Below are 12,335 nucleotides of genomic sequence, written 5' to 3'. Positions count from 1 at the left end.
ATCTCTAGAGAGAGAGAGAAAGAGAGAGAGGAAATAAATTTTAAAACTTGTGGGACTTTTGTATTGTTTATTCTTCATAGAGTTGTGTTCTTTACCACTGCCATTCAATTCATTCAACATTTGATACACGGTAGATTAAGTAGGTTGGAATGGGCATGAAAACACTTAACCTCAGGAAGAAGTCACAACAGACCCACAATGACTGCCAACACAGCCACCTGGGACACAGCAGGGATTGGAGAGCAGGGGCCTGGGGCACAGGATTACCGGGCCACGAGCTGGATAATGTGTGTGTATGGGTGGAACTAAGATCCTACTGGTCTGCAATGGCCTTCTCACTTGGAACTCTAGAATTCTCACATCCAGAATATATGACTGTGAGCTACACTGCCTGTGGAGGGTGTAGCATAATTCAGTGCTGTGTTGAAATGAGTACTGTTTCATCTCAATTAGATTGGGAATTCCCAGAAGACCATGTTGTGTCTTTCTGGGGAAACTCCACAGTTCTTTGCACAGTGCCAGGCATACAAATAGCATCCAAAAATACATCTAATAAATAAACGAGTTCACATAAATTAGAAAAATAATTAGCACTCAGAGATACACAGGGTTCTTTTCACAATACCCTATGGTGAATTAAACTCTAGAGCTGCATCTTTGAGTCTGAGCCAAATAAGATATTGCCATCTTGGTTAACCATTATTTAAATGTTTACTTTCCTTGTCCTGTATTATTATATCTCTCAGGATTCTTTTGTTCATCCAGCTAATGAAATGAGGATTGGGGAACTTCACCCTTCATTAGCTGAGACCCCTCTGTACCCACCCAAACTTGTTCTGCTAGGGAAGGACAAAAAAGGTAACATCGTGAAGCCGACGTGGAACTGTGACCGATGCATGTGCATGATAAATCACCACTTATACATTATGACGTGCCGTAGTCTATAAGTACTCGCAGACGTGTGCTTCTGACATTCATCCATATGGAATCTGCTTTTCATACTTCTTTTCTATCCATCAGTGCTCGTAGCATTGTAACATGTTTCCCCTTTAAATTTCAGAATCAACTGATGAGTCTGAAGTTGACAAAACTCACTGTCTGAATAACAGTGTCTCCTCAGGCACCTACTCAGACTACTCGCCCTCCCAGGCTTCCTCGGGGTCCTCTAACACCCGCGTGAAAGTGGGGTCCTTGCAGACAACAGCTAAAGATTCCGTCCATAACTCTTTGTGGGGTAACAGGTGTGTTGAGAATTCCCACTTCTTTGTTCCCAAATGTTTATTTTCATCAACTTTGACAAAGTGGAATCTGCTTGATGTGGGAATTGTGTTTGGCACATGAGTGGCACAGAAGACAGAAGATGCAGGTAAGCATGTGGGCTCAGTGGTTCTTTGGAGGGCATCAAAGCCATGCTCCAGGGCCTGGCATCCATGCAGGTGCATCTCAGAGGAAATAATGAGAAATCACAGTAGGAACTAAAAGCTTGAAAGTAAAATTTTTTGTTTGGGCGTCTCAAGTTTATGAGACATGTGGGCATGTCACATCTAAAATGGATATAAGAAGGGCTGGGTAGAAGTAGCTTAGCAGTGGAACTCAGTGTTTGGGGCCCTGGGTTTTATCCACACTAGCACAAGAAAGCAAAAATGGTGTGATAAATTAAGATATGTGGGCTGGAGAGACTGCTCAACAGTTAAGAACACTAGCTGCTCTTCCAGAGGACCTGGGTTCCATACCCAGCTCCCATCAACATGATGGCTCACAACAGACTGTAACTACAGTTTTACAAGATCTGATGCCTTCTTTTGGCTTCCATGGGTACCAGACACTCACATGGTACACAGACATACATGCAGGCAAAACATTCATACACATAAAATAAAAATAAATTTTTACAAAAGGATATGTGTAAAATATTTTGTCTGCCACAGAGTAAATGCACATTCTGTAACATTGTCATCACCTGAAGTCAAGATGTGTGTAAAGGCATTTACCCTTTCCCATGCACCTCCTCCTGAACTACTCTGTTCTATGTATGGAAGATACAAGAGCTTGAAGGAACCAGAAACAGTCATAGAAATTCAAAGAAAGCAAGGGAGGGTGAGAAAGGCTGAGAAAGGGTCAGAGAAGGTCAGAGAGAACCAAAGAGAGCAGGAGAGAACCAGTGAGGCTCAGAGAGGGTTAGAGAAGGTCAGAGATGGTTAAAGAAGGTCAGAGAGAGCCAGGAAGAACCAGAGGAAGACAGGGATGGCCAGAGGGAGACAGGGAGAGCCAGAGAGAACCAAAGAGAGCCAGGGAGAGCCAGCGGGTCAGAGAGAGCCAGGGAGAACTTGAGAGAGCCAGAGGAAACCAGAGCGGGTCAGAGAGACCACCAGAGGGAGTCAGGGAGAGCCAGAGAAATCCAGAGAGGACTAGAGAGGGTCAGAGAAGGTCAGAGAGAGCCAGAGGGAGACGGAAAGCTGGGAAGGTCCAGAGAGCCATCCATTCATTCACTAAGCAGCAGCATGTCTGTCCTGTCTGAGGTTCCTGACCCTTCCTCTTTGGAATGTGTTAAGTTCTCTCAACTGGTAACTTGGAAGTACTCTGAATTGGACATTCCAGGGATAAGTAGTGGAAATCCCCTTGCCAGCCCATCTTCAGGACCATGGTTGAAAGAGCACTTATTTCATTCATTCACGAAGTTAGCCAATATGTATCCTGATCCCAAAAAGGAGAAGACCTTTCTCTTCATGCTTGCACTCTATGGAAGGACCAAAGATAGTAAACAATGGATACATTAGGTGGTCAGTTTCCTAGCATGCCAGAAGGCCATGGTTACTCAGAAGATAGAAAAGACAGAGCAGGTTAGAGTGGGCTTTTGGTGGTGCTTTAATGGTGAGCCAGGTTGGGAAAATGAGTTACACAAAGGCTGGTGGCATTCTCCTTATAGGAAGGTCACCTCTCCCTCTTGGTCATTTTTCTCCTTCTGCTTATGTTCACAGGATTGCACCACCTTTCCCACAGCCTCTGGATGCAAAGCCATTACTCAGCCAACGGGAGGCTGTTCCTCCAGGGAATCTCCCCCAGCGTCCTGATCGGCTGCCAATGAGTGATGCTTTCCCTGACAACTGGACCGACGGCTCCCATTATGATAACACGGGTTTTGTCTCAGAGGAAGCCACGGCAGAGAATGCCAACAATAACCCTCTCTTAAGCGCCAAAGCTAGAAGCATACCTGCTCATGGGCGTAGGCCTTTAATCAGGCAAGACAGGATTGTTGGTGTTCCCCTGGAACTGGAGCAGTCCACACATAGACACACGCCAGAAACAGAAGTGCCTCCTTCCAATCCCTGGCAGAACTGGACCAGAACCCCGAGTCCATTTGAAGATAGGACTGCTTTTCCTTCCAAGTTAGAAACAACCCCTACTACCAGCCCCTTGCCTGAAAGAAAAGACCACATGAAGGAGCCTACAGAGACACCAGGTCCCTTTTCTCCAGGAGTGCCATGGGAGTATCACGATCCCACCCCCAACAGGAGTCTCGGTAATGTCTTTTCTCAAATCCACTGCCGCCCAGATTCATCTAAAGGTGTTATTGCAATTAGCAAAAGCACAGAGAGGCTGTCCCCACTCATGAAAGATATAAAGTCCAACAAGTTCAAAAAGTCTCAGAGTATTGATGAGATTGACATTGGTACCTACAAGGTTTATAACATTCCACTAGAAAACTATGCCTCTGGGAGTGACCACTTGGGAAGCCACGAGCGGCCAGACAAGTTGTTGGGACCAGAGCACGGCATGTCCAGTATGTCCAGGAGCCAGTCGGTACCCATGCTGGATGACGAGATGCTCATGTATGGAAGTAGTAAAGGGCCACCCCAACAGAAAGCATCTATGACTAAGAAGGTCTATCAGTTTGACCAAAGCTTCAATCCTCAAGGAGCAGTGGAAGTTAAAGCAGAGAAGAGGATTCCACCCCCTTTTGCACACAATTCTGAGTATGTGCAGCAGCCCAGCAAAAACATCGCCAAGGATCTGGTCAGCCCCAGAGCCTATAGAGGTTACCCACCCATGGAGCAGATGTTCTCCTTTTCCCAGCCATCTGTAAATGAGGATGCCATGGTGAATGCTCAGTTCGCCAGCCAGGGGCCCAGAGCAGGCTTCCTAAGGAGGGCTGACTCCCTGGCCAGCTCCACTGAAATGGCCATGTTCAGAAGAGTCAGCGAGCCCCATGAGCTGCCCCCTGGTGACAGGTATGGCCGAACAGCCTATAGGGGAGGGCTGGAAGGCCAGAGCAGCATTTCAATGACTGATCCCCAGTTCCTCAAGAGGAATGGCAGGTATGAAGATGAGCACCCTTCATATCAAGAAGTGAAAGCGCAGGCGGGAAGTTTCCCCGCTAAAAACCTTACCCAGAGGAGGCCACTGTCTGCCAGGAGCTACAGCACAGAGAGTTATGGAGCCTCCCAAACAAGGCCAGTTTCAGCTAGGCCTACCATGGCAGCCCTCCTGGAAAAAATACCATCTGACTATAACCTGGGTAACTATGGTGACAAGCCGTCAGATAACAGTGATATAAAGACAAGGCCCACCCCTGTGAAGGGAGAGGAGAGCTGTGGTAAAATGCCGGCAGACTGGAGACAGCAGCTGCTTAGACATATAGAAGCTAGAAGGTTAGACAGGGTATGTCTGCGTTTCTCTGTAAGAATTCCCCTTCTGCCTTGGGTTTTCCTTTCCTGGTGTCTCTGAGCACATGTGGTGGTGCATGAGTTACAGGAATGATAGCTCCAGAATTTTACTTTTATTTTGCGGGGGAGATGGATTGCAATAGTTTATTGTAGATATTTCTTAATGCTTTCTGAGAAGTCATAACCAGCAGGTGAATTGCCTATCAAAGCTAGCCTAAATATTGTTGGTAAGAAAGAATTTGACTCGATTATCTGGGATGGTGCTTCAATGTCTTTCTAGCCATGAAAGCAAGGCCGCCTCTCCCAGGACCCAAAACTCTTCCCTGGTGACCTAAAGAGTGTTATTTTTATTGAGTCTATAAAAAGTGAGTATTTCACTCTTTCCACACGGACTCACTTATATTAAACTTGAGCTTAATTTGTTTATAAAATTTGCACATAGCTACAGCTAAGGGACAACTGAAGTCATTACCTCTAATGAGCAATAATCTTCCCAGCAAGTAACAGAAAAATAAAATAAGCCAAGATTAAATGCCCTCTTGCACACTATTTTATTTGATTAAAAAAAATCCTGACATTTAGAATATTGGCTTTTATGTAGAAAGAAATTCTACAATTCAAGTCAAGTTATAAACAACAAATGCAGATGGTATCTCAAGAAAGACTACAAATTTAACAAATTAGTGTATACAGTGTAGCAAAACAAGGAAATAAATCCCAAATTAATCCTAATTCAGTTAAAAATTGAGTCATAATACTGTGAGGAGTGAGCAGTGATTAGAGAGTTAAAAAGAAAACCAAGAAAAAAATACAAAGCATGGAATTCTTGTTACCTGCTTGAATCTCTCTAAGAGAAACCAAGCATTTCATTTTCTAGAGCTTTTGCTCATCTGCATCACCACTCACTAAACTGTGTGGCTCACTGGGAGGTCGTGGCGCACACCTTTAACCCCAGCACTCGGGAGGCAGAGCCAGGCCAATGTCTGTGAGTTCAAAGCCAGCCTGGACTACGGAGTGAGTTCCAGGAAAGACTCCAAAGCTACACAGAGAAACCCTGTCTCAAAAAACAAAAACAAAAACAAAAAAGAAACCTTGTGGGTCTAGTTCAAAAGACTGTGTGTACTCCAGAGTCACTTGAAAATTAAAAATTGCTTTGCAAAAATGAGGCCTTCCCCTCTCACATCTTCAAGTTAGGTATTCTGAGTAATATGCCATCAGAATGTTTCACTTGATCATTTCAGTTTTATTTGATTCTCTGCTTTTATAAAGGCAAGGGTCACTGTATTGTATATTTCTTTAATATTAAATTTGAGTTTTCAGCTTATTTTTTTTAAAAAAAAATAATGACTTGTAGATTGTGTCTACACTACAAGGAAACAGTTTTCCTAGGGAGAGAATGAATTAATAAATGTGGCTGTGGGTATTGGTTTCTCAACATGAAAATTGTCTCTGACTTGCAAAATACTTCATCAGAAAGTTTTAAATAGGTGTAATCCATCCCATTGAAGCTTTGTCAAAGTCTCATTGCTGGCATTAGTAGGAGACACCTGATCAGGTGGCTCGTGCCTTACCTTGAGTTATACCCTCCATGTAGACAGATAACTTAAAGGGTGAAAATATTTAGGGTTAAATAATACAGAACAATTGGGAACTCTGGTCTCATTTAAACAACAGCCATATATAAAGATAGTAATATGAACTATCTAAGAAGGGTTCTAAGAAGGTATGGGGAATGTGTGTGTGATGATCAGTAATTTGAGACAGAAGAATGAGTGGAAACAAAGCCTTGAAATAGAATGACACGGTGTGAAGCATTTGGTGTCATCAATTTACTCGTACCCTGGATAGATGTGCCCCCACCCACTTTGAACCAAAACACTAAGAAGTAGGTGACTCCTGTAGCTGCAGAGAGAATATAGCTGGGGAAGGGTTTCGATAAGTAAGTCTGAAGGCCCTGTCTGGCTCAGATGGTGAAGGCGAATTTATCTGTATTTTTTCATTGTTGTGATGACACCTCCCTTTTCCTGAGCTGTTTGTTTGTAATTCCCTGGTTTCTAACACTAACTTTTCAGAGCAGTTGTGATGTGTGTTTAATAGTTTCTCATTTGATTGAAGAAGTTGAGTTCCTTTAGACTACTGCTCCAAGCTACAGTTTCCTAGGAGCTTTCTTCTAGTTTGCTCCAAGTGACATTTCCTTTCCCAATGAGCTGTTACTCAGCAATAACTCAAGATGTATCTCCTGTGAAACCTTCCAGCTATTCGCCCAGATAAATTCATGGTTGCAGAGCACATATTACAATGTCACATAGTTTCGACAGAGCTGTGCTAGTAACATTCTGCCTGTGATCAGATGGCACCAGAGATGAGGGGTACTTTCTTCGGAAGCTCAGCTAAGCTATTTAACCCTGAGCGAACAGTATTACCAGCAGCTACAAGATATTTGTGATTTCACATGAAAGTCAACTGCCTACAGGTCTGTTCATGTTATAGGCTTAACAATCCAACATGGAGTTGGCAAGTGATTTCAGTGTTGGCCTTGGAGAGACAGCTCGAAGTACCACACTAGGGAAAGGATACTATTTTCTCCCTTATTTTAATCATGAATGCTTCCATGACAGAGCCTCACTGTGACTAAGAATTTAAAACAGGAGCCCATGTGTGTGAGATTGCTGGTCCTCTATGGGGCATCAAGGAATTACCTCTGAACCAGAAGGAGAGGTTTAGAGTCTTTTTCACTTTTGGCATGGTGACAGTGAACTAGTCCCTAGTCCTTAACAAATAGAATTGGTAGACAAGTGTATCATTGGTCATCTCTCTCCACAGCTCACAAAATGCTGGTGATAAAAATCATTACTTTTGGAAGAGTGCTCTCAGAACAAAAACGATGTCCAACCATCAGTTCTCAATGATAGCTAAGAAAAAGTCTACTGCATTAAATAAGAGAATTACTTATAGAAGCAAGCACTATCAATGATTGTGTTTCCACTGTTGACTGAAAGTTTGATGTTGAGCCATTTTAAAACATCTTAATATTTTAATGAAGCCCTACAGAGAAAAATTACTAGTCATTAGTACCTGGCAAAGGATATCTACAATATAAATATCACCAGAGTGTTGTGCAGATATTTGATGCATACTAAAAAAAAAAATAGCACTAACCATCTTCAAATTATAACTGCCCTTAAGGTTGTCACACATTAGCTTAGGCAGAGTTAGAAGTTAACATCTCCTTTATAGATGCAGATCTTATGATGTGAGAAAAATCGAATTTTTAGCATATGGAATCTGATTAAAATCTCACTGTTCCAATTTGCAAAACTAACAAATTACTGCAGATAACAATACTTGTCTCAAGCAGGGATCCTCAGGATATCTAAGAGACAGAAACAGACTTAGACTTTCCCTGAGAGCAGGCATAAACAATGTATCTTTGCTCTTGTCATTTCTGTAGCTCTGGAGGATACTCATTATGTACATAACTAACCCTGTTACTGTTTGCTTTTGTCTGATGAGCGCATGTTTATAAAAAGTTACTGTTTGCCCGCTTACAGTTCAATGTTATGAATTTAGATGTGTTCATGTAATGATCTGTTTGTGGAGCCCGTGTTTACATCCTGTCACATGGTTATCTCCTCTACTCAGAACGCTGCTTACAAACACAACACAGTTAACCTTGGCATGCTGCCCTATGGAGGTATTTCAGCAATGCATGCAGGCAGAAGCATGACTTTAAACTTGCAGACTAAGTCTAAATTTGACCTTCAAGACCTACCTCTTCAGAAAGTAAGTATGGACTGCCCTACATGTGTCAGCATCCCAAAGCCACTTGATGTTTGTTCACTTGGTGTATTTAGACTGTGCATCTAGCCCTGCTTGTTACAGACTCCATAGTCCAAAAGCACCAGGGCAAATGATGTAGAGCCTGAATCTGTAGTTGCTCAGTGTTTATTGTAGCTAGATTGATTATCAGACGCTTGCTTTTTGGACTGAGCAGGCATATAGCTTTGGGGGTTGACTTAAGGATCATCTTTCTATTTATTTTTCTATTCTTCCATGGTTTTCTTTCTTTTGTGTTTACACATTTATTGTTTACATTTTTGTAGACCATCCCTGCCTTCCCTTGGTGAAGCATTCTGAGAACAATGCTGAAAACTGTTTTTTTTTTATTTAGGTGTTTCCTTTAGAAGGAACCTTTAGAAAAGTAACAAATTCATATATTTTAAACAAAAATATAGATATTAGCAAGAAAATAATGTTGTATAATAAAGAGAAGAATTCCCATTGTTAATGAAATATTTGTCTTGTTCAGTCAGCATTGGGAATGCCCATTTTTACCTACTTAAACTAATTAATGCTTTTTCTCTGTTACATCTTCGTGGAGACTAATGAGTCATTTTCATACAACGTCATTATGACTGTATGTTAATGTTGTCATTAGCCTCATAAGGTTTTGTGGATAAAGAAGTACAAAATAGGAAAGAGTGACAGCAGCCCCACATCTCTTCTTTCTGAATAAAGTTAAATATGGGACAAACTCCCTGCTGTAGGCCTCACAGTCACTGCCAAATGTCTGGTGACATTCCCCGGTTCTGCGTGGTTTAATTCAGGCTGTGGATATCATAACATAGTTAGAAATTTTATATCCACAGATTTTCACACACACACACACAGCCATCAAAGCCTAACTAAACTGGGAGCTTTTTAATATTACCTTATTTGTTTTCAGTCTCCCAGGGGGATGAACAGTAGTGCATGATAACTTTCTCTGCTGGTATTTGCTGAGGTCAGCAATAACTCTCATCGTGTCCATGCTCAGGGCCCAGGTCACAATCTCTAAACTTAGATCTGGGCTTGTGAGCAGTTAATTTATTCAAGCCAGCATAAGTCTAGCATGTCATCAGCACAACCATTTTCTTGAAACTCCCCTTTAAGACAACCTGCTTTTCATGTCCTCCTAGAAGTCCAAAGCCCTCATCCTCTTTCCATGCAAAACCAACTTTCTTATCCAGTCCACACTCACGGAGGGATGAGCTTTCACAACTATGGACACCTCTGCAAGAGAACTTGGGGAGTAATGCAAATCAGTCTTTGAAACTAAAAGAGAAATTTTCAAAAAAGATTTATGAGCAGATTAACATACTTTGTTAGGCATGGGTGCCACACACTCCCAGCACTTGAGATTCAGTGCTGAGTTAGAAGCCTGCCTGGACTATATAGTGAGTCCAAGACAACCTGAGCTTCTCAGGGAAACCCTGTCTCAAAAAACAAAGCAAAACAAAAAAAAATTAATTAAATTAAAGGAACCTTGGATAGAAGAAAGCTATTGCTGGAACCCTCTGAAAGTATCTAATGGCAACAACCCTATTTTGACTAATTTGGGGCCTAATTACTCTTTGACCCATACAGTGATCTGGATTCACGCAATAACTGAAGAGCAGCAGTGCACTTAAAAATGTGTTTCTGGTGTCTCAGTTACTCTCCAGGCATGAGTTAGGGACAGCTGCCCTGTGGTATTAACCTTGTATCGCAGTGGCCCTAGAGAATAGATTAATCATCTCTCACTGTAGTGATACCATACTTTATAACAGCGATAATGCATAACTGTATTTGAGGACCTCAGGACCATCCTCTCTTGGGCAAAGAAAGGACTTATGGGAAGTCCTTTTGGAAAGGAAATCCCTCTGGAAAGCTCAATAAATTGCAAACCAACAATTTAAACACTGAAAGACTTCAAAGTAAATTACTATCAATACATTTCCTCCTGCATGAAGGAGGAGGAAGTGGAAGAGGGAAAGGAGGAAGAAGAGGAATGAAAAAGTCATTTCTAAGATTAACAGTTTAAAGTCTATGAAAAACATAAACTACCTGGCATGTAAAGAGTTCAAAAATATTAATGCATAAGCATTCAAAACACAGCCAAAGCTGTGGCTGTGGCAATTCAGCCTTCACTCTAGCCCATCGGTTCCACCCTAAGCTCCCATCCTTCTGCCAGATTCATCTTCTCTATAGAGCTTGGATTTACAAATCTGGGGAGGCTTTCTGTCAAACTATAGATCAACCTTTATTTATATAATTTTTTAATTACCATACAAAGAGATGGTTGTTACTATGGCATTTTCATCCATAGTATATTCTTATCCATCCTCCCCTCTCCCTTCCCCGTTGACCCCCTTCCTCCCCCAAAACAGCCCCAAAACAGTTGCATGTATTCTATTATCCTCTCTTTCTGTTTCCTCCACCCCCTTAAGATTTCTTCTTGCTCTCTCAGGGTTCCATACACATACACAAGATTACTCTCAGGCATCTAGAAGGAAAGCATGAAGCTTCCTAAGGAAATAAAGCAATGTGCAACACACATTTGTGGAAGTGGTGCCCTTCCCAGGGGACACTTGGGCTGAAATCACAATTGTGGCCTTCCTCTCAGGCTCCCAAACCTGGCCTCTTGCACCAGGAGGAAGGAGCACTTGTATTCCCTCCAAAGCACTGACACTGTCCTTAAGCAAATTGATAATAAACTAATTAAAGGATACAACTGATTATAATGAGAGGCCCTGGTACCCAGTAGTGTTTGCACAGTATATATTCAAGGCCATTGGCGGGGGGGGGGGGGGGGGGGGGGATGCTGATCTTGTGTATTTTGAACTTTTTTGTTGTTGTTGTTGTTGTTGTTTTTTGTTTTTCGAGAAAGGGTTGCTCTGTATAGCTTTGGAGTCTGTCCTGGAACTCACTCTGTAGACCAGGCTGGCTTCAAACTCACAGACATTCTGGCTCAGTCTCCCGAGTGCTGGGATTAAAGGCATGTGCCACCACCACCCAGCCAGTTTGAACATTTTTAACTCATCCCTATTTATTGCATGCCAGATCAAGCATACATTTTTCATGGATTAAAAACTAAAATATAGTCTTTCTTTTCTATAAACAGGAAATTATATTTTATATGATAATTTCATGAAAGTCTTTAAGATATTTTTAAAAATGCCACTGAATACAACAAATTAATATTAAAAGTTAAGATTATTCATTAGTTTGTTGATGTTCCTCTTGAACTTAAAAATCTAAGAGTATTTATGAATTAGAATGCTGGATATATAAGCTAGGCTTAAATTAAAAGATATTGGTATTTCCTATTTATTTGTTCCTTCCTTCATTCATTCACTCATTCAATCATTTATCATTTATTTGCCGCCTTTCCAAAAAGCATTCAAGTCAACTTCCTATGATGTTTTTAGTGGTTCATGTGCTTTTTCAGATGTGTTCTACTGTAATGAGCTCAGCTATTGTCTTGAAATGTCATGTTACTGGGAAAAGGACAACATTACAAGAGAATGTTGGTTCAAACCACTATTTTTATTGCCTAGATTAATGAATGATAGAATGATAAATATTTCCATTGGGAGAAAACAAAGGCTGAGAAAGACTGAAAACTCACTCTGGCTGGTACCATAAGGTACTTAAAGGATAGTTTTTTCTTGCAACTCACAAACCTAAGTGGACATATTTAGAAGGTGAATGAGAGAGACAGGAGACAGGCTCACAAGTCACACAGATATATCATGTGCTTCTGCTTTACTGTCATGCCCATGGTGCCCAGTGTGCCCTCTACATTCAGCGAAGCCTTTTCACATTTCGTAACATCTGACATTTTCATACATGACTCACAGTAGTCGATAC

At 41.6% G+C, this 12,335-nt stretch overlaps 1 protein-coding gene across 4 annotated transcripts in view; it reads left to right on the top strand.

The window, feature by feature from the left end:
• Positions 1-12,335, top strand: part of Lrrc7 (leucine rich repeat containing 7) — a 475,963-nt gene that overhangs the window by 409,170 nt on the left and 54,458 nt on the right. For 2 of the 4 annotated variants that reach the window (XM_015993790.3, XM_076575292.1), the window contains 4 exons: positions 747-858; positions 1,061-1,241; positions 2,979-4,659; positions 8,307-8,447. In XM_015993790.3, the coding sequence (XP_015849276.1) occupies positions 747-858; positions 1,061-1,241; positions 2,979-4,659; positions 8,307-8,447 (2,115 nt within the window). The remainder of the gene's footprint in view (positions 1-746; positions 859-1,060; positions 1,242-2,978; positions 4,660-8,306; positions 8,448-12,335) is intronic. The other 2 variants (XM_015993791.3, XM_015993794.3) reach the window with 1 other exon arrangement.

This window comes from Peromyscus maniculatus, chromosome 6, assembly GCF_049852395.1.
Source record: "Peromyscus maniculatus bairdii isolate BWxNUB_F1_BW_parent chromosome 6, HU_Pman_BW_mat_3.1, whole genome shotgun sequence".
In the NCBI taxonomy this organism is placed as follows: Eukaryota; Metazoa; Chordata; class Mammalia; order Rodentia; family Cricetidae; genus Peromyscus; species Peromyscus maniculatus.
Note: the sequence above shows the minus strand (reverse complement) of the source record. Positions and strands in the feature narration are given on the sequence as shown.